The 22,840-nt window shown below is 41.7% G+C and overlaps 1 protein-coding gene across 10 annotated transcripts in view; it reads right to left on the bottom strand.

Annotated features, from left to right (window-relative positions):
• The window catches only part of SETDB2 (SET domain bifurcated histone lysine methyltransferase 2), an 84,695-nt gene that overhangs the window by 30,807 nt on the left and 31,048 nt on the right, over nt 1-22,840 (bottom strand). For 6 of the 10 annotated variants that reach the window (XM_081547531.1, XM_081547527.1, XM_081547528.1 and 3 more), the window contains 3 exons: nt 20,627-20,952; nt 17,126-17,214; nt 13,136-16,555 (listed from right to left, as the gene is read on the bottom strand). In XM_081547531.1, the coding sequence (XP_081403657.1) occupies nt 16,438-16,555; nt 17,126-17,214; nt 20,627-20,952 (533 nt within the window). In that variant the 3' untranslated portion in view covers nt 13,136-16,437. Of the gene's footprint in view, nt 1-5,695; nt 5,818-8,663; nt 8,742-9,381; nt 9,513-12,171; nt 12,588-13,135; nt 16,556-17,125; nt 17,215-20,626; nt 20,953-22,840 lie in introns of those variants that run through there. The other 4 variants (XM_081547525.1, XM_081547534.1, XM_081547533.1 and 1 more) reach the window with 4 other exon arrangements.

Here is a 22,840-nt window from a genome sequence, read left to right as displayed (position 1 = left end):
GAAAGCGTAAAGCAGGTTACGGCCGTGGTGACTGCTGAACCGGTTTCAGAAGCAAAATCTCTCCCCCAGGGAACCAGTGCTCAGTTAGCGGAGCTCGTGGCTCTGACCCAAGCTCTAGAGTTAAGCAAAGGGCAGCGGGTAAATATCTACACTGATTCTAAGTATGCTTATTTGACTTTACATGCTCATGCTGCAATATGGAAAGAAAGACAGTCTAAAACAGCAACAGGAGAACCTATTAAGCATTTCAGAGAGATCGAGAGACTTTTAACTGCTATCTATCGTCCTAAGGAAAGCAGCTGTTATGCATTGCAAAGGGCACAGCAGGGATGGGAGTAAAGTACCCAAAGGTAATCAGCTGGCTGATTGTCAAGTCAGGAAAGCAGCACTTTAGGAAACCCCTTCACTGCAGATGCCTTTGATCTGGACAGGTCCTGTGGAACAGGATAAACCACTGAGGAAGAATATACTGAGGAAGAATTAGAAAGATATGAGAAAAGAGGAGCAAAGATTACTGATAAAGGATGGTTACAATCCGACAATGGACGATTAATAATTCCTGAAAATGCTCAATGGAAAATTCTTCAGGGTTTACACCAGAGTTTTCATTTGGGTGCAGAGAGTACTTAGCAGATGGCTTCTCATTTGTTTGAAGGTAAAAATGTAATGAAAACTTTAAAGAACACTATCAAAAGGTGTGAGGTTTGTCAGAAAACTAACCCAAAGACTGAAAAGCTAGCAAAATCTGGATTACAAAGAAGTGGAAAGTATCCTGGAGAGGACTGGGAAATTGATTTTACTCATATGCCAAAAGCTAATGGGTATTCTTGCTTACAAGTTTGGGGGGATACTTTTACTGGATGGATTGAGGCTTTCCCCTGTCATAGTGAACAGGCTAAGGAGGTTATAAAGATAGTAATCCATGAAATTATCCCCAGGTTTGGGTTGCCACAGAGCCTTCAGAGTTATAATGGCTCCGCCTTTAAAGGTGCTGTAACTCAGGGGGTGTCTAAAGCTCTAGGAACAGAATATCACTTACACTGTTCCTGGAGACCCCAATCCTCAGGAAAGGTTGAAAAAGCTAATGACATTATCAAAAGACATCTGCACAAATTAACTCAAGAGACGCAGGACAATTGGATTAAAGTCCTACCCATAGCTTTAATGAGGGCTCAAACTGCCCCAAAAAAGGAGGGACTGTCCCCCTTTGAATGTATTTATGGAAGGCCTCTCCTATGCACAGACATTGTTATAGACCCTGAAGCCTTGGAATTAACTAATTATGTTGAAAAGCTCTCAGCTTTTCAACAGGCATTAACAGAACTCCGGGAGACGACTCCTGACCCAGCCTCTGAGTCAAGCAGGCCTCTATTTGAGTCAGGAACCGAGGTCCTCATAAAAACATTGGGGTCTGGCGGCCAATTCCTTGAGCCCCTCTGGCAAGGCTCTTACCAGGTTATTCTTTCTTCTCCCACAGCTGTCAAAGTGCCAGGAATTGATTCATGGGTACATCACACTTGAGTTAAGAGGTGGCACCCTGACCAGAACTAAGTGACTTCATTTTATGTCTTTACTTTCTATGTTCTGACTTTGTACTTTTCAGATGGGCCTGATAATCTATGTGAGCCTACTTCTGCTGACTCCAAAGATCCTGAGTCTGCCGTCTGATCCTCAAGACAATACCTTCCTGTCCTGGGCTCACTCCTACGCAGCATTTCACAATCAGTCTAACTGCTGGGTCTATGGAGCACTCCCCTCTTCATCAGTGGAAGGCTTCCCACGGTGGACATCTCCACTTCAGGGAAAAGACTTTCTCCAAGTCTGCAAATACCTTCAACAACAATCATATGTGATGCCTCTTCTTCATCTGATGACATCTAACAACCCTAAAATGGAATGATCTAACTATGGACATATGTGACTTTTCATTTTGATTTTAACTTGGTTTAATGACTATTTTGCCTTACATCTGTAACTGTATAATGGGGTTTTCTAAGCGTCTAAAAGCTTTTAAGTTACAAATGGTCGTCCGAGCTCCTACGAGTGCCACAGCCTCCTCCAACTATTACTTGGGGCCCCTGGATCAGAGACCCTCAATATGAAGGTTAGGAGAATATGTTGCCTCAACAACCTAGGGACCACGCCCCTAACGGCAGGAAGTAGTTATAGAACGAAAACGACGCCCCTTTCCCTTGGCAACATAATTCTCCTAAAAGAAAAGGGGGGAATGAGAGTCATTTCCTAGGCAGGTTGATAAGAAGTCTAGGGGTCCCCAAGGAGAGAGGGGTCTGGAATTCTCAAGGAGGAAGAAAGGACAAACTTTTTTTCCCTCAACATTCCTTAGGATTATATAACAATAATGTATCTTGCTTGAGGACAGTCTCTGGAAAAAACCTTCTGGCTAATTCTGTTATCTTAAAATGTAAATTATGGGAGTAGGTCTGGTGAGGTCTTTACAACCTCCAGACATTCTTTTGATTCACTGTAATAACTAATTTGAGAGTATATAACTCCATTGCTAACGCTAGCAAGGGGGTACTCTTTCTGCCCCCTTCTGATGTCTATGTCAGAAGCTTTCTCTATCCCTTTTACACTTTAATAAACTCTATTGCACAAAAGCTCTGAGCGATCAAGCCTCGTCTCTGACCCTGGATTGAATTCTCCTCCTCCGGAGGCCAAGAATCCCGGCGCCTTTTCGTGGGTTCAGCAACAACCTTTCACTCTGTCCATGGGATTTTCCAGGCAAGAATACTGGAGTGGGTAGCCATTCCCTTCTCCAGGGGATCTTCCCAACTCAGGGATCAAACCTAGGTCCCCTGCACTGCAGGCAAGATAGAGCTCAGAGAAGCAGTTAATTACATGAAAAAAAAAAAAGTGAGAGTCAGTTCCTAGGTAGGTTGATAAGAAGTCCAGGGTATTCAAGGAGAAGAGAAGGGTCTGGAGTTCTCAAAGAGGAGAAAAGGACATTTTTTCTACATTGCTTTGTCTTAGTCAACATAACAGTGAATCTTGCTCAAAGACATGTTCTCCTTAACAAGAACCTTCTGACTAATCTTGTTATCTTAAGATGTATGTTGTGGGAGTGGGTCTGGTAAGACCCTTCACTATAGTAAGGTATATAGTGTCCTTGCAAAGACCAGTGAGTGGGGCACTCTCCACCCGCCTTCTGATGTCTGTGTCAGAAGCTTTCTCCGTCCCTTTTTCACTTTAATAAAACTCTGCTTCACAAAAGTTCTTGAGTGATCAAGCCTGGCCCCTGGTCCCAAAGCTAAATTATCTTCTTCGGATATCATGAATCCGACATCGTTCACCATAAGCTGTCAAAAGTAGATCCCCGCTTTATATGGCAATCCAGATAAATTCAGTTGCATCAAAAATATCACTTCCCTTAATTATTTCAATCTTTCCTTTAGCTTTCTACTGTGTTGTTGTTTAGTAGCTAAGTTGTATCCACCTCGTTTGAGGAAACCAACAGGCTCCTCAGTCCATGGGGTTTCCCAGGCAAGAATACTAGAGGGGGTTGCCATTTCCTTCTCCAGAGGATCTTCCCAAATAGGGATCAAACCCACATCTCCTGCAATGTCAGATGGATTCTTTCCCACTGAGCCACCTGGGAAGCCCATAGCTTTCTAATTTACCTCAGTCCTAAATGAGCTGTTTCTAAACCCAAAGACATTCTTATTATCAACAATAAATTGATTAGCATAATTTAAAAAAGAAACTAAATGAGAACAACACAATTTTTAAACTTTTTGGGAGACAGAACCTTAATATGGAAAAGAAATTCTTGGGTGAAAATCCTACAAATTATAAAGGAAAATGATTCATGTTAATTACGTTACAAGCTTCCATGCAACAGGAAGTACCAAAAATAAAATCAAAAGCCAAATATATGATAAAGCATTGAATGTATTTTTATGTAAATAAACATATACAAGTGAAATTAAGATCTCAAAAATAAAATGTAGTCTCTGAAAAGAAGTCATAGAATCAACAAACAGAACTGCAAAAAGAAAGCAAAACAGAGCCACACAGAAGCACAGCAAGGGAGGTGCAAGCCCACTAAGTCATCCAGGAACTGCAAATACAAACAAGAGACTATCTCACACCAATCTGAAAGGAAAACATTAAATTTCATAGTATCATGACAGACACCAAACCATAGACCCAAGGAGGAACTGTGAAGAGAAAGAAAAGCTACGGGTTGGAGAAAATACATAAAATACATCTGTCAAAGGACTTCTATCCAAGATATAAAGAACTCTTAAAACTTAACAATAACAAGCTAATTAAAAACTGGACAAAAGATCTGAACAGACAACACCAAAGAAGATATACAGATGGCAAATAAATACATGAAAAGATGTTCAAAATCTCATGTCATCAGGCCATTACTGATTAAAACACAAACAACATGAACTCTCACTCATTTTGGGTGGGAATGTAAAATGGTACAGCCACAGTGGAGGACAGTTTGGCAATTTTCTACATAATTCAGCACACTTTTACCAGACCAAAATAAATAAATAAATCACACAGAATTAAGTGCTGACAAAGTAAGAACAGTGGAAGTCAAACTTGGTGCAATCCCTTTGGAGAGCAGTTTGGCACATTTCGTGAGATGCCCAGCAGTTCTGCTTTTTGCTAAGTGCCCCGGATCAGAGGAAAGCTCCCATGAATTAGGAGACCAATCCAAGGATATTCATGGCAGCTGGGCAGTCACACAAAAAACTGGAAAACCCCAAATGATCATTCACTTTAATAGTGATTATAGGGACTTCCCTGGGGGTCCAGTGACTAAGAATCTGCCTGCCAATATAGGGGACTCGGGCTCGATCCCTGATCCCGGAAGATCCCACATGTCTTGCAACTAAGCCCGTGCACCACTGCTGCTCAGCCTGCGCCGTCCGGAGCCTCTGCTCCGCAACAAGAGAAGCCCACGCACCACAACCAGACAGCAGCCCCTGCTTGCTGCAACTAGAGAGCCCAGGAGCAGCAATGGGGACCCAGCACAGTCCAAAGATAAACAGACACTAAAGAAAGAAAAACAAAATCACTTTTAAAAGACAGTAATTATAGTCATAAAATGGAATACTCTAGCATTTAAAATTAAAGATTAGAGCTATTATCAACATGGATAAATCTCAATAACCCACAGAATTTGATGGAAATTCTGTAAAGTTCAAGAACAGGTAAAACAATATCATATTATTGTTTAGAAATACTTAAATATGTGGTGGAAGCATAAAATTAAAAACACAAGATAATAATAAGTACCAAATTTGTGTTGGTGAAGGAATGCCGCGAATGGGACAGAGAAGGGCGAGTCCTTAACTATGTTGTTTTCTCTTTACAAAAAAAAGCTGAAGTATCATATAATATCATTTTATAAATCTGGGGTAGACATTTTATAAATGTCTATGGGTATCTGTTATATTTGAAATATTTAATTAAAATATCTTTAAAGAAGCTTTTTCACCATAATTCCTTGTATTTGATCAGTTATAAATAAACCCAAAACTAATCATAAAGTATTACTATCTGAACTTGAAAAAGAAAAAAATATGCTCCCCAAATCCCCACTTAAAAGCCCAAACCATGGGCAGCCAACGTGTTGTTCTTTGTTGTATCCAAAGTACATTTATCTATTTCGGGATGTCCTTCTCTGAAAGGACTCATGTGTTTTCAAACTTACCAAACAGTTTTCATGAGCAGCTATATTCTCTGACTGTGCAAAGTACAGGACACTACACTCGAGGTCTTTGGGGCAGAGCGCGCATATCCTTTTTTGCAACCTTTCTGCAACCTGGAAGACACCTACAAAGTAACATCCCTGATGAGAAATGGAAAAGTGGAATTTCTTGGTCTGTAACTCCTCCACCCATCTTAAAGGAGAGGGCCGGGCACTTGTTTTTAGAAGAGAGTTTCAACTCCCAGGGAGAAAAAATCGGGACCCAAGTAGAAAAGCACCTTTGCAATTTTTTAAATTTTACTTTTGCATTTTTTAATAGTTTAATGAAGAAAAAAAAAGAAAATGTTTTTATTTAAAATGTCCAGGGATTTTCTAAAAAAAAAATAAAGTAAATAAATAAATAAAATATTGAAACATGAGGAACAATGGGCTTTCCAGATGGCACTAGTGGTGAAGAACCTGCCTGCCAATGCAGGAGATGTAAGAGACACGGTTTGACCCCTGGATCAGAAAGATTCCCATGGAGGAGGAAACGACAACCCACTCCAGTCTTCCTGCCTGGAGAATCCCACAGACAGAGGAGCCTGGTGAACTAACAGTCCACAGGGTCACAGTCACACACGACTGAAGAGACTGAGCACACACAGACAGGAGGAAAACCTTTGCCTAGGGAACATAAGGAGGAATTTAAATACAAAGTTCTCACAACACTGCCCTGCCCACAGTAAGCTCTCAATTATATGTATTCAAGAAATAATGCTCTGATTAACTACCTATAAAAAAGAATTTAGATCCTTATACTATACTATATTCAAAAATAAATTTGGGGTGAATTAAAGAAGTAAATGAATAACGTACTTAAATGTGATGTAATCTAGCATTATAATAAATTAGGAGAGAAAGATACATGAAGGTAAGAAGCAGATTTTTTTTTTAAAGAGAAGAATGAAGAAAGGAAAGAAACAGAGGAGAGCTAGGAAGAACAGGGAAGAGTCAGAGACGGAGAAAAAAGCCAGCTGTTCCCAACATGTCACTTGGATGCACCAGTGGGAGACAACCTTTACTCTCTAATCTATTAGTTTGCTGTCAATTTGGCCACAAGCATCCATGTAATATTTCTTTGCCCTTTCCAATGCTCATCCTTTTTATTCATCTGTTTTTCCATAGCAGAAAGCGCTTTCAATTCTACCTTCAAATTTTAGTTCTGAAACAAAACTTCATTTAACGATTGAAAGGGTTTAATTTAGATGAGGTTAATGGCAACCCACTCCAGTACTCTTGCCTGGGAAATCCCATGGACGGAGGAGCCTGGTAGGCTGCAGTCCATGGAGTCTCGAAGAGTCGGACACGACAGAGCGACTTCACTTTCACTTTTCATGTGCTGGAGAAGGGAGTGGCAACCCACTCCAGTGTTCTTGCCTGGAGAATCCCAGGGACGGGGGAGTCTGGTGGGCTGCTGTCTATGGAGTCGCACAGAGTTGGACATGACTGATGCGACTTAGCAGCAGCAGCAGCCTGCTTAAGTGCTTCTTAAAAGTCTTTTTGGTTACTCCAAAGTGTAAGATCTCTCAGCATCTCTCTTAAATTAGATTTTGCATCTCACACTGTCCGAAGACCTCCCTTTGGAGCTAGCACTTGTTTCACATTCAGATGAGTTTCTTCTTTAATTATCGTCTGTTTCCTGGACTGGAGTCCTGCTTAGTGGAGCTACAAATGAGTGATCCTCCTGCTCCTATCAACCAAGAAAACGGGAGTGGGGGAGACTGAGAGAAAATGCCTCAGATGAAATGGAACAGGCGAACTGCTGCTTTTCATTCCTCTCAAACTACCACCGAGTTGGGAGCGCCTCTTTTGTACAAGAGTCACTGTGTTGAGGGCTCTAGGCCAGCACTGTCCGTAGAAACACCATGTGAGCCACAGGTGCAGATGAAGAATTTCTAGAAGCCTCATTTAAAAAAGCAAAGGAAGGACCTCCCTGGTGGTCCAGTGGTTAACACTCGGTGCTCTCCATGCAGGGGCATGAGTTTGATCCCATCGAGGATCTAAGATTCCACACGCTGCACGGCAGGTTCCCCTCAAAAGGAAGTTGATGAAATTAATTTTAATAGGCTTTATTCCATCAAATATATCCAAAATACTACCTTTCAACATTTAATCAATAAAACAATTAATTCATCCTTTGTACTGAGTTTTGAAGTCCAGTGTGTTTAGGGCTTACTGCACGTCTCAACTGGACAATCCACATTTTCAATGCTCAAGAGGCACAGGTAGACGGTGGCTACCATATGGAAGATATGGTACAGGTGGAAGAAGGTACGACAGAGGATATAAAAGAAACATGAGACAGAACTGTTGCCTGCAAGCTTACAAGGTAAACAAGGAGACAAAGTAGCAACTAGGAAAGTAAAATAACAGAATACATGGCACAGAGACATGTAACTGCTGAGTAGGAAATAAAATACACGCTATGGTCAGAGGCGGAAGAGCTCCCTGTGGGATGGGGTACTGTCAAGGACACGGATTTGAGCCAGTACAACCTGGGGATGGAAAGGGGAGTCAAGGTGGGAGGGACGCTGCAGACAGAAGGAGAGACGGGGGAAGAGGCCAAGAGATGTGACGGGGAGACAGCCAATCAACGGGACTGAAGAGGAGAGTTCGTGCAAAGGAAGCTGGAAAAGAATTTGAGGAACAGATGGTGAAAGGCTGCCAGGAAGGATTTTTGAGAAGGGGAATAACATGATGAAAAGAGTTGTTTTAAGCTCCATTTCAGTACAAGGAGAGAAATACGGTGCACCTGGACAGAAGGCTGGATGTCATAATGCTGTCTGTTCTATCTCAAATAAGGGCAGACAAAAACATGCTGCCTGCCATCAAGCCATCAGCCACTGCAGCAAACCCCAGCCCCCAAAAATGGTGTGCCCTCAGGGGAGTTCAGGATGGTGAAAACAGAATACTTGCTCTAAATACTTACATGCATTTCTAAGGAAAAATTTCCATGAGCCCAGATTCTTGCATCTTTCCATACTTAGAAAAGCTCTAAAATCATTAACTTGAGATTATGTTATTAGCAGTAGTCTTCTGATGTTCAACCACATGTTTGTTTTCAGCAAAAACTATATATCCTGGCTCCTCCCTCACCTCTTCAGAGCAGTTCCTCAGAGTCTGGCTCCCAGGCTACAGTCCTGAGTAAGCTCCCCCACATGAAACAAAACTTGCAATTTTTAGGTTGTGGTTTTTTTTGGTTGAAGTAAGTTTTAGATTTAATGCTATTTCAAGTTAAATCTCAAGAAGGTTATTTTAAAGAAGTTGAAAAATATATTATTTGGAAGAATAAATGGTTATGGGCAGTGAGTGAACAAAACTTAGAAAAAAACGAGAGGGTGTCTGTCTGATTTTAAAACATACTATAAAGGTACAGCTGGGACAGAAAGTTAGATGACTGAGTCGAAAAACAATATAAAGTGCGGAGAGAAATGAATCATCATCTCTAATATGAATACAGGATATCACAAGGTGACATTTGCATTTCTTCTCTGGCACTGACATCCTTAGCCCATTTTTCTACTGGGTTATTCACTATTTCCTGATTTATCCAAGCTCACCATTACAGACAGGAATGACCCCCGGCAGACATGTTTGTACTATATGACTCTTTCCCTATGCACAGCTGACAGTCCTAGAGGACCTACCTGCCCGTCCCAGATATACAGAATTCAGAATAGAAGATTTTAGTTCAGACTGGGCTGGTTTCTTGAAGAAGGAGATGTAAAAAACTGAGAAGCTGTGAGGGTGGCCATCTTCTATCCCATTAGCAGGAAAACTGGACCAAAGAAAGAGAAGAACAAAGCAGATATGCTGAGTGCTGTCGAAGTTTATGAAGACTTTTCAGGCCCTGGTTCCTGGCTCTTTCTGGAAAACGCAACAGCATCCATGCTCCTGGGATGAGTCTGGTCTCCCTGCTTTCCAGTAACAAGCATCCCCTTTCCGTAAATGGTATCAGGTTGATTTTGCACTATTTCTAGCCAATAGGTCCTAATTAACACTGGAAACGACCATGACCTGATCTCTGTGTGTAGGCACATGTGCACCTGAGAGTGAGTTCTGGCAGCAGTGTGGAAACGTGGACTGCCTTTCCCTCACTGTCTTTTATCTGGTCCATTCTGATAATCTCATCTCCTTCCTCCTGCCTTCCCTTGTCACGCCTCTACTTCCTTCTTCACATTGCTGCCAGAGTGAGCTATCTAAAATGTCCACTGTCCGTATTTCTCTCCTGCTAAAAACCCTTCTCTATCACCTGAAGGATAGAAGCCAAGCTCTTTACATGCATACTCATTCCTTTCTTCAATACTTAATGAGAAGCTATCACGTATCCTTTTGCTACTGCTGCTGCTAAGTTGCTTCAGTCGTGTCCGACTCTATGCGACCCCATAGACGGCAGCCCACCAGGCTCCCCGTTCCTGGGATTCTCAAGGCAAGAACACTGGAGTGGGTTGCCATTTCCTTCTCCAATGCATGAAAGTGGAAAGTGAAAGTGAAGTCGCTCAGTCGTGTCTGACTCTTCGTGACCCCATGGACTGCAGCCTACCAGGCTCCTCCATCCATGGGATTTTCCTGGCAAGAGTACTGGAGTGGGTTGCCATTGCCTTCTCCTGTATCTTTTTAGGCACTAGAAATAAAGCAGGGAAAAAGATGTGAATTTCAACACTCATGAAACTTACATCCTAGTAGTAGAGACTGACCCTCAAACACATATTATTTTCAGGTAGTAGTAAGTGGTATAAAGAAAAACCAAGCAAGGGAAAGAGGGAGAGATTGATGAGGGTAGGGGGAGGGCTCTTCTAAACAGGGTGGGCAGGCAAGGCTGTCTGTGGAGGTTACCTCTGAGCAGAGATTGAATATGGTGGGACTCACAAGGCAGTGAGGGGTAGCAGTCATCAAGATGGGTAGGGACTGCATCAGATCAGCACACAGGGTACATGGTAGCCACAGTAAGATTATTTTGAAAGCAATGAGAGACTACTGGAGGGCTTTGAGCAGGAGAATCAGATTTGCTTTTTGCTTTATAAGGTCATTTTGGCTACTGTGCAGTCCTGTCTGTATGAGAGGCTAGAGTAGAAGCCAGGAAACCCACAATCGAGGCCTGAGATGATGTTGGCTTGGATGGTAGGGATAGAAGCGGCAAGAAGAGGTCAGGCTTGAGATATATTTTGGAGACAGAACTGACTGGTCTGACTAACATGTTAGATGGGAAGTAAGGAGGAAAGAGCGGCACCAAGTGGGGCACTAGGGTTTTGGTCTGAGCACAAGGGTGCATGGAATGGGGAAAGCTGCTGGCGGTTGAGCAGGTTTGGAGAATGTGGGTGTGCGCAGGCAAACAAGAGTTAGAGATCATTCCAGGCATTGATTAAATTGGTTATAGGAGTCTAGAGTTTGGGGAAAAGGTCGGGAAGCAACCTCATCTCCAGTAACTCATCCTGCATTCTGTACGATCACTAGTGCTAGTGTTAAGTCGCTCAGCTGAGTCCAGCTCTTTGCGACCTCATGGACTGTAGCCCACCAAGCTCCTCTGTCTATGGGATTCTCCAGGCAAGAATACTGGAATGGGTTGCCATTCCCTTCTCCAGAGGATCTTCCCAACCAGGGATCAAACCCAGGTCTCCTGCATTGCTGGCAGAGTCTTTACCATTTGAGCCACCAGGAAAGCCCACTAGCTAAATGCTCGCTGGCTAAAATGAAACAGTCAACATGTTGCTTCACTTGTGGTTGCCACATCTGATGTTTTGTGGCTGGTGCCTTTATTCGAGTCTTCATCTCTGGATTGTCCTTTCAACCTTTCTACCCCTGGGTGACTGACTCTTGCCTTTTAAAACGAAGACAGGGTGTCCCCTGAACACCAGGCTGAGCTGAAGGAGCCCCTCATTTGTGCCTCTGTGGTTCTCAGCAGCTCACACACGAGTTGCCTATTAGATTCTCTAGGGCAGGGTCTGCCTAGCTCATCTCTGTATTCCTGGCACCTGGCCCTGAGCCTGCACTGGGAAGAAGGTCTACACGGGTTAGAAGATCCACACCTGTTGAGCTGCAAGAAAGGTGTCCCCTCAAAAGCCTGCTGTCTCAAAGACAGGGCCACAGACTTGAACTATTAAATGGAAAGGAGGGCATGGTTCCAAAACGTTACATTCTCTGTGGCAAGTTTCCCAACTGCTTCCTTAAACCCGGCCAGCTCGCCCCCACCCTGCTCCCCGACAGGCTTCCCCGGTGGCTCAGTGGTTAAAAAAAAAAAATCCGCCTGCCAATGCAGGAGACTGGGGTTCGATTCCTGGGTCCAGAAGATCCCCTGGAGGAGGGCACGGCAACCCACTCCAGTATTCCTGCCTGGGGAATCCCTTAGACAGAGGAGCCCGGCAGGCTACAGTCCATGGGGTCACAAAGAGTCGGACACAATTTAGCGACTAAACAACTGATCCTGAGACCCAACTGACCAGTTCTCTTCAAAAGGGGTCCACCTCCAACCTAGCTCCCCTCTCCCCGGGGCACTTCTCCGACCGCAATGTTTTAGAAGCGGGTGGAGCCGCGCTGGGAGAGGAAACCCACAGGCGTTTCTTTCGCTTTCCCCTGCTGCCTGCATTCCTAGCGCTGTAAGACCGCAGCAACGGGCAGTCTCATCAGCAGTGGGGGAGGCACGGCACACGGTAAATGGAGGCAAACTCGCCCCTCCGAGAGGCCCCGGGTAGTGGTCTGGGCGCGGGGCCAAGACTTCAGCGCGGTCTCGGAGGCGGGGCCGGCGACCCCCACAAGGCGGCGAACAGAGAACGGCCCTGGGCCCCCACCGACCCCACCCGACCGCCCCCGACGCGGTACTCACCGGTCGGGAGCGGGACTATGTCCCGCGCGGCCTGGTCCTCGGACCAGCTAGCGCCGCGGGTCGACTCGGGCGCGGAAGGCTCCGCCGTGTCCATGTCTGCGCGGTGCGACCCGCCGCCGGAAGTCCACTTTGGCGAAATCAAGATGATGGATTTCCCCTTCCGGGGAAGCGTACCGAGGCTTTGCAGACGGCTTCTCCACCTCGGAGTGTGAATTCGAACTGCTTTAAAAAAAAAAATGAATCACGCCAGACGCTCCCCACCCTGCGCCCACTTATCCGATGGTGGGAGGAACGGTGGCCGAAGCCCCTGGACTCAGCTGGAGAAGTGATGGGACTTCCTGAGGGCTTACCCGTTATTTTCAAAAAGCCGTTATCCCGTGGGGCTTCCCTGGCGGTCCAGTGATTGAGACTCCACACTTTCACTGCAGGGGGCCCGGATTCAATCCCTGATTGGGGAACTAAAATCCCACATGCCATGCGGCACAATCAAAATTAATAAAACACTCAACACACATCACACCAAGTTTGAGCTGAATAGGTAAATCATAAGCGGAGGCAGAATTAACTGAGTGCAATGCCAGTTTCCAGTGGTAAGCCTTTATTTAGCACCCATAGGGTACACAGCACCATACTAGACGAGGTTTCTGGCGCACGGAACAAATACACAAGCAAAGAACATAAACGCGGGTAATTAAATCGCAGTTACAAAATAAGTTGCTCTGTGAAAAAGAAACATAATAACTGGTGGTTTGCTGAGGCATTCAAAGGAAAAACTTCTGGAAGTCTTGCTTTTTGAGCAGGTTTCGAAGAGAGAAAAGGAGGCAAATTGGGGATAGAAAAGAGAAACAGTGTTAAAAAGGATAACTTAGTCTTGACCAACACATGGGAATTACAGAAGCAGGTGTGTGGAGCAGCAAAATGAGAAAAGGGCAGGCTCTGACAGCAGTTTTTTGCCTTCAACCAATAAGACTGACTCCTTGCCAGGCCAAAAAGAAAGTCCTAAAGAGACCGAACAAGAGATTGAATAGCTCAGCTGGGCCAAGTGAAGCAGGTGAAGGGCCCCCTATCCCCACTCTCAGATCATATTCTCAGCTTTTCAGTGTTCCACTCTTAAGGAGGAGCAGACTGCCAAGATTGCTGAGGAAAGCCTAAAACCTGTAAGACAAAGACCAAAGGAAACATACAAAGAAAACAGAAACCTTGCACGTCATAGAATATTCAGGAAGAAAATATAGACATGAATGCCTGTGTGTGATGTACCTATATAAACAGTATTTTCCAAGAGATAAGATACTGCAACCATGAACCAAAAATAGGATACTATCGAAGAAAAACAAAATGTTCAGAGAGCTCTAGAAATTAAAAAAATGAGACAACCCCCCCGAAAAAAAACCCACAAAAAACCCACCACAATAGACAAACTGGAAGATTAAGTTGAGGAAATCTCCCAGAAAGTAGAGCAAGAAGACAAAGCTGGAAATTAACACAGAAGATAAGAAAATCAGAGAACCAATCTCGGAGGTCTAATGTCTGGGTAACAGGAATTCTAGAAAGAACAGATAAGATATCATTAAAGAAACACTTCAAGAAAAGTTCTCTGAACCGAAGAACAAAGTTTTCAGATTGAAAGATCCCACCAAGCACCTATTATGAGGTATAATAATAGACCTTTACTGGGAACAGAACACTGGGTCAAAGAGATTGCTATAAGGTTCAAGAGAGATAAAGACTGGTCACGACTATAAAAGATAAAGAATGGCCTCTGACTTCCAACAGTCACTCTGAAAGCCAGAGGCAAGAACATTTTCAGAACATTTCAGCAGCAACACTGGAATGCAGCAGGTATGTTCAAAACTGGGTATGAAAGCTACTCATGAACTCTCTGCCCTGCCAAAACAGCAATCAAGTATAAGGGCAAAATAACACGTTCAAACATATAAAGTCTCATTTACCTCTCATTTTTTCCCTTTCAAAAGATACTGGAGGATGTGCTTCACCCATAAAGTGAAAGTCACTCCGTTGTGTCTAACTCTTTGTGACCCCATGCCCATATGTGGCAGTAAATCGATGAAAGGAGAAATAAGGGGATTTAACTAGAAATAGACCTGATGTCGGAGAGACAAAGGGAATCTCTAGGACGCTGATGGGAGATGACAACTGGGAACCAGTACAGATGAAGATCAAGATGTCAGATTTCTGTACAAATTTCCCATACTTTTCAAGTGTCTTCATTTTATTTCAGTGCGTTGCCTAAAATTCCTGCATCTTTACTGTGAATAAATGAACTTCTCAGCTTTCCCCATTTGTCTATGGCTGTTGGGTTACAATTTCTTGTTCCCTTTCCTAGCTCTTTGGTTTCCCACTCTCTAAAACACCTGCAAGTTAAATTTTTATTTAGTTCAATATTTTTAAGTAAATCTGGTACAAATTTAGATTCTTGTTTGAAAGGTGCTGCTGCTGCTAAGTCGCATCAGTCGTGTCCAACTCTGTGCGACCCCACAGACGGCAGCCCACCAGGCTCCTCTGTCCCTGGGATTCTCCAAGCCAGAATACTGGAGCGGGTTGCCATTTCCTTCTCCAATGCACGCATGTATGCATGCTAAGTCGCCTCAGTCATGTCCGACTCTGTGCGACCCTATGGACAGCAGCCCAACAGGCTCCCCTGTCCATGGGATTCTCCAGGCAAGAATACTGTAGTGGGTTGCCATTTCCTTCTCCATGTTTGAAAGGTAACCAAAGGTAATTAAACCCAGGAGCAGGCTGAGAAAAAAGAAAAAAAAAAAAACCCTAAAAAAAACAGCACTACTTCAATTACTCCTTTTTGAGACAGTATTCCCATGCTGGTTCTAAGGGCAGGGAGAATTTTCCTGACAGCCAAATGTACATCTTTGTTATAAGTTAGTTTTAACTCTTGGAGACTCTCACCCCCTTTTCACTAGATGATCATGATTATGAAACCTACAGCCGAGTAAATCTTTCCCTTTTTCTCTAGGAAAATAATTTGCACATCATGCCCAGGAAAGTCCAACAGTCTGTTTCAGACTCTTTCAACAGAATTGTTTTAAGAGAAATTGGTGCTGGGTAACAGCACCATCTCTTCTGGCAATAAATAAGCCACGTCTGACTATTCTCTTAGTTCCTTTTCTTACGGTTCTACTCTGTCTAGAACAAAAATATTTCAGCTCCTCCAAGTTTCTATTCCCTCTTTTCCTGTGTTTGAATAGAAGGAGTGAAGAGAATCTGTGGAAAAGAAGTTTCATTTCAAAAAATGTGCCAAAACTTTCCCCCAGGAGAGTTTCTCTTCTTTCTCATTCAAGTGGACTGACGGGACACTATTTCATGGAGTTTCTCCAATTAACTTAAAATACTTGGAAGTAATATACACAATATTAATATTCTTCAGGCTCTGATGACCATCTTATGGCTCACAACAGTAAGTTATTTGCCAGGAATTGAACATAAATAAATTTTGTAAGTAAAGAGGTGAAATTTGGCCCTGTGGGGCCCTGAAAGTCAAAGATAATAATTACAAAAGCTGTAAGAACTGCTGAAATCGTGACATTTGTTCTTCTGAATATATAATTTACAAATAAGTTACAAATTATATAGTGGTATTTCATATAAAATATACACATTCATTCTACTCATGTATAGTTGAACAGCAGTAAGAATAAAGAGATAGACTATGCATATGAAAATGTCCATATTTTGTTCCAAGCATTTCTAAGTAATGCAAATATACTCTCCCAATAAGGATAAACTGAGAGGAATTCTCTTGACAGATCGTAATTTAAATTAATTCAACTGACCACCAGGGTTTCTTTTGCATGGCCCTAGTTTCAGCTTGATCAGCTGATTTCATGAGCAGGCATTAACTACAGATTTATAATATTTTTTTTCTACACTTATTAACCCCACACTGGCAGAGGATTTCTTTCTCAGGCATAGTCCCAGCTTCATAACCATAATCCCATGTTAGTTCTGTTCTTGCTTTCACATACCTAGAAAGTAGAAATTTTAAAAATAATCAAATTATCCTGAATGAACCAAATTTGATTATAATCAATTTTCATATTAACATCGTTAACCCTCCTCAACAATATGGTTTTCTCTCTCCAACATCCACTACTTAGGAATGCTCTTTTATTAAGGATAATCATTTGAGTTTTATTTCAAATCTACTAAAATCCCAAAGAAGAAGAAACTTGTCAATATCCACAAGGGAGGAAGTGTGTTTTTAAAAAGAGTGGGCCCCAGCAATGCGATGAGGCCTGGGGTGGTAATCGGGGGTAGTTTTGACTTAAAAGATGTAGCATTCTGCATCATTTATTCTCTGAACGGAACTGGCTGAGACCTCCCATTCTTAGCCTTTTTGGACATTAATTCTAAGAGGAAATAAGAATTAAAATTTCAACTATTTAAAATTTTATCACCTCTGAACAGTTTGGGATGACTGAGTATTCTAGGGTACCAGAGAGTTGGGGCTATAGCATATATCTTCTTTTAATATTTTTGTACTGTTATTTTTAAAGTCACAATTTCAAAATTAATCATATTAAAAATTTTCAAACCTGTTGGTGAAGAACGCCACCAAGGGAAAATTTCTGTCATGTGTTTCTACAAAAACATTCTGCACCAAAAGATTTGGGCAACAACTATGCTGTTAACAAAAATAGACAAACACATAAGTTAGATATAGCATAAAGTCGGATACATTGTTCTTTGAAGCATTAGAATACCATTCTGTTTCCAACACATCTTACTTATTTTTCTTTTTTTTTTCTGACTAGTATGCAGAATATCATAGCTCATTACAATTTTGTTGATGGTAGGAATTCATTCAGAAAGCCCTGTTTTGACATTCTTACATCTTGCCAGTAGAAAGGCAAAATAGTAAAAACTCCTATTTATCATTATTATAAATGCATTTATCTTTTGATTCAACAATCCAGTATCTGGGAGTGTATTTGACAGATATATCTGCATATGGATCCGCGTAAGATTATTTACTGAACATTGTTTTCAATATTAGAGGTTTGGAAGCAAACCAAATGTCTATCTAAAGAGGATTATTTAAACTTTGGGATAGCCACACATTGGACTCATATGCACCTATAAACAAAAAGAAAAAAAAAAGAGGAGCTCTGTATACTCATACAGAAAGATCTCCAGTGTATATTGTTAACTTAAAACACAAGGTGTAGGACACTGAATGTAATATGCCATCTTTTAGGTAAGGGGTAGGAATAAGAACACATCTTTACATTTACTTGTATTTGCATAAAGAAACACTATAAGAATATACCAAAAAGTAATAAAAAATGATTTTACTATAGAGGGTGGATTGGAGGCAGGGTGAACAGGGGCAGAATACATTATTTTTAAAACAAAACAAAAAGTTTAATATGAAGAATATGTTATGACCTGAATTTTATATCATAGTTGAACAGATCCTTTGGAAAGGGTACCTATGTAAGTAATTGATTTCTCTGCTGAACACAACCATTATTTATTGTTTTTCCAAGGCTTCTAACATGGTGATAACTATTTCCTATCACCACCATTCCAGTGTTATTTTGCTGCACACGAGCTGTCATTGCTACATAGTCATCTATCACCAGATTCATAAAAGGACTGAATCCCAGCAATATTCCTCAGACACATTTACCACTGTTAGATTTCAATGATAACTTTCTATCATCCATACATTTTTTTTCAGTTTGAGCCTGGTGAGCTTTACTCAGGGTACCTACTTGGCAGGGTCAGAGCTGCCATGAAACAATTCTGTTTGTATGTATTCTCTAAGGTGTTTTGTTTTATTTAAGTTTTTAAATCATGAGAATGGATTATCTATGTAGAAAATTAAATTTAAAAAGACAAGAAAAGCCTTGTTTTTCTTCTCCTATAAACAAGGGGGGATCCAGCTAGTGAGACCAACCATATAATTCCAGTGCAGCCACTATTCAACGTAACTGATTGGAAAGAAAGCCACGACAGTCCTTCGCTAGGGATCATTCTTTACTAATCTCCTGGCTCTCCTGGCACATTTGGTAGCTTCCAGCATGTCTGGCAATAGTGTAGAAGTAGTGAAAGTGCAGGAGACCCAGGGTCGATCCCTGGTCAGGAAGATCCCATGCAGAAAGGAATGGCAACCCACTCCAGTATTCAGAGAGGATTCTCTTGTTAACCAAGTATCCTTCTAACTAGGAGAGAGAAGAAAAGAAAAAGGCCAAACAGATTTCTCCAGCAAGGAAAAAAAGTTCTTTGGTTTCAAAGATTTTCTGACTTGAGAGTTCTTTTTCTTCTAATGGCACATGAATTACATGTAAAATTATCACTAAACATCAATTTCAAACCATTCAAATGTCACATTTTAAAGAGGTGTTGAGGGAATTCCCTGGTGGTTCAGTTCTTAAGACTCTACTTTCACTGCAGAGGGCACAGGTTTGATCCCTGGTCAGTGAACTAAGATACTGTGAGCCAAGGAGTACAGCCACAAATAAATAAATAAATAGGTCTTGAGTTTAGCAAAGGAAATACATAAAAGAATCTTGGGCTATGCATGCTTCCCATTATTTTAAAGGAAAAGTCAAAGCAGCCCATCCCACTAACTGAACCCCACGGAGAGGAAGTAGAGCTCTGATACAGAACAGAGAGAAAAATTAAGGCCATATCCAGAGATCAGTGAACCTGAGTGGACCTTTCCAAAGGATGTGTGGAGGCTGTCATAAAGTTCCTGTCCTGCTTCCACGACTCCTCGTCACCCTCCTGGGTAGGATAAGTCAGAACAAAATGGAGCCCAGAGAGTAGGAGGAATGCAGGTGGCTTCTGCACGGTCTGGCTGGCCAAAGACAAGACAGTCTATACAGACACTGGGACTAGTGGTGAAGGTCTTTTTCTTTTTCCCCCTGGAAAATTTGTTTGAAATTCTTTGAAAAGCATGTATGATGGTAGGAGGCAGGATAGACTGGCAGTCTGATGGGAAAAGCTAACTTCAATTCCACCCTACACAGTAGTTATGGCCAATAACACAAAGTATCCCTCTCATCATGAAGATGCCAGGAGTCTTTAAGCATCAATGAACCTTGTGAAATGAAAGTCGCTCAGTTGTGTCTGACTCTTGGCAACCCCATGGACTATACAGTTCATGGAATTCTCCAGGCCAAAATACCAAAATGGGTAGCCTTTCCCTTCTCCAGGGGATCTTCCCAACCCAGGGATTGAGCCCAGGTCTCCCACATTGCGGGCAGATTCTTTACCAGCTGAGCCACAAGGGAAGCCCAAGAATGCTGGGGTGGGTGGCCTATCCCTTCTCCAGCGGATCTTCTCGACCCAGGAATCGAACCAGGGCTTCTTGCACTGCAGGTGGATTCTTTACCAACTGAGCTATCAGGGAAGCCCAATGAACCTTAAATCAGAGAAATCATCAATATTTCTCTATATAACTGAAAATAAGTCTCATTACATATATCTCAAACAGAAACAGCAAATGACTATGGCTTAGGAATAAAAAAAGAGTAAGATAGTAAAATGCAATATTCTGATAAATGCATTGGTTTTCTGTACTAAGCCGCTAAATCACTCAAAATTTAGTGAGAGTAAGTAAAACATAAGTGCTCCCAACTAATTTTTTTAAACAGAGGCATTTCTGAATACTGTGTCTCTACCATATGAGACACAAAAGAAAAACCTGTTCTATGTGCCCCATTGTTTTTTTGAAGGAATGAATCTTAAAAGCCTTTCAATAAATATACATGATTTACTTACTTATCATTTCTTATAGTTTCTTTAAGCAAATGTTTACTGTGTGCTAGATACCGTTTAAGCACTTTATATATAATACATTTAATCTTCACAACATTCTAGACAGTTATTATCTCCATATTATAGAAGTGGGAAATACAGCACAGAGAGGTCAAGTAAGATGTCCAAGGTCATATAAGTAGAGGACTGGCTTTCTAATCCAGGTAGTGTGGCTTTGGGATCTGTTAGTCATATTTTCCTCATGAGTTTGTGAAGAAGCCTAGGAAAAAAATGTGTTTAGATACAGGAATCTCAGCCCACATACTCACGTTAAGGAAGCGGCCCACATTTCCTTCTTTTGTGGCATCCAATAAGAACACATTCCCTTTGCTGAACTTCTCTAGAGAATCAGATGAAGCATTCTTGGTTTCATTTGGTAACTCTTTACCACAAAAGACCTGCCGGTTTTGACATGCTGGAGATTGTTCCTCTTGGGGCTTTTGTATTTGAACCTCATTCTTGTGATCCAGTGTGACTGCTTGGTGACATGTGCCCCCTGGTGGAGTTTCTTCTCTACACTTGGTTATATCTATCACATCAGATTCAATCACAGGGTTGTCTTCAGAATCTTCAACTTGGTTTGAACTTGAGTCCTCTAATAAACATTTTGGAAGGAATTGTCAGGGAATATAATTGGCTGAGCGATACTGCCGAGAGTAACAATACTAATTAAGTGCAAGTTGTGTTAATTATTGCTAATCTGTACAATGTTTTAAGGTACACAGTACTTCAATTTTACACATGAAAACATTGAGCTTCTGAAGGCTTAAGGGATTTACTCAAATAACTAGCAATAATAATGAGAAGTGGGGTAAGAAACCCAGAAATATCTGATTCTGAAGATATTCTTTCTACTACCTAACAATGCCTTTTTATGAATCTGTATACATGTTGCTTCTTGTTACTATAGTTAAGCTCTACTCCTTACAAACTGACTTCTCTTCAACTTTGGACTCTGCATTTAAGTATATTCTAAACAGCTGTAACAGAGAGGGTTTAGGGAGCACTTTAGGCCTTTATGATACCAATGAAAGGCTGGAGAGACCCTGATAAGAGTCACCCACTCTAAGGCCCAGTAACAATAACTACCGCTATGGGTTTTGTATATGTGTTTTTGCTAGATGATCATTCAGTAATTACACTTTTACAAACAATACTTTAGAAGATGAACTGCTTATTTTTCTTATCCAATAATGCAAATAATTTTCCAAAATATTCAGAAGTATGAATGCATGCCAAATGGAATAAGTAAAATTATTTATTGTTAAAAAGTCATTTGTGCTGCCTAATTCAGTGGCAGAAAGAAATTATACTTTCCTAAAATTAATGTTTTTGATGTTATCAACACTGTTTCTGGCTGCTATTTCCTATCATGGGTTACTTGCAGTAATATTAATAGTATATAACTAATTTTGTAGTGCCTGTATATGTATATGTACAGTATATGTACTGTAGCAGTCAATGAAAACAACAAAAGAACCAAGAGCAATAGTACTCAGATGACTTTCATGCACTAAATGGTGACATATCAGAATGTTGTCCCAAAATACACATCTTTGACATAAGAACTATTTTGAGCTAAGGGCAATCTGAGTTAAACAGTAATATAGGAAAAGCTCTCAGCCCTCTCCCCTGTCTAAAAACAGGATATAAATTTACAAAGGTGTCCCTCTTTCTATTAATACTAGGAAGGTGGGGAGCTGGGGGTGCAGATGCCAAGGAAGCCGAAAGGGAGAAGAGGCCACGGTCAGTGAGTTCTTCACAAAGGGTCATGTCTCAGCAACATCTCTCCACTGAGGGATATACTGAAAAGCAAATAGGCTAAAGTCCAGTTTTGTCAGGTTTTAATATTAAATTGGGGTTCCTTTGTGGCTCAGCTGGTAAAGAATACGCCTACAGTGCAGGAGACCTGAGTTCAATCCCTGGGTTGGGAAGATCCCTGGAGAAGGGAAAGGCTACCCACTCCAGTATTCTGGCTTGGAGAATTCCATGGACTGTATTGTCCATACCATGGCAAGACTGGTCACACTAAAAGATGAGCACTCAGGGTAGCAATATTTTCACTTTTTGCTAAGCATCTTCTAGGGCAGCACTGGCTGGAATACTGCAGGAGAATGTCATGTCTTTATTTTTAAAGGAGCCTAAACAAAGAGTCAGGAAATGGATGCGCTGGGCAGGGCTTCCAAAGCTGGAGATGGGACTGTGAGTTGTCCATGCTATTCTCCTGCCCGGCAGCAGGTCACGGTTGGCATCTAGACCAGGGGTCAGCAAAACTTCTGTAAGGGGCCAAACAGTAAATACTGTGGGTATTATACAGAGATGGTGTACATCTCTGTTGTGAGTATTCAGCTCTGCTACTATAGTGTGAAAGGAGAGACAATATGTAAATGAAAGAGTGTGGCTATCTTTCAATACAATTTATTCAGCAACACTGAAATTATAATTTCCTGTAAGTTTCAAGTGTCACAAAGTATTATTTATCT

Source organism: Giraffa tippelskirchi, chromosome 12 (assembly GCF_054371585.1).
Source record: "Giraffa tippelskirchi isolate mGirTip1 chromosome 12, T2T-mGirTip1v1.2.pri, whole genome shotgun sequence".
Taxonomy (NCBI): domain Eukaryota; kingdom Metazoa; phylum Chordata; class Mammalia; order Artiodactyla; family Giraffidae; genus Giraffa; species Giraffa tippelskirchi.
The sequence above is the reverse complement of the archived record's forward strand: the minus strand, read 5'-3'. Positions and strand labels throughout refer to the sequence as shown.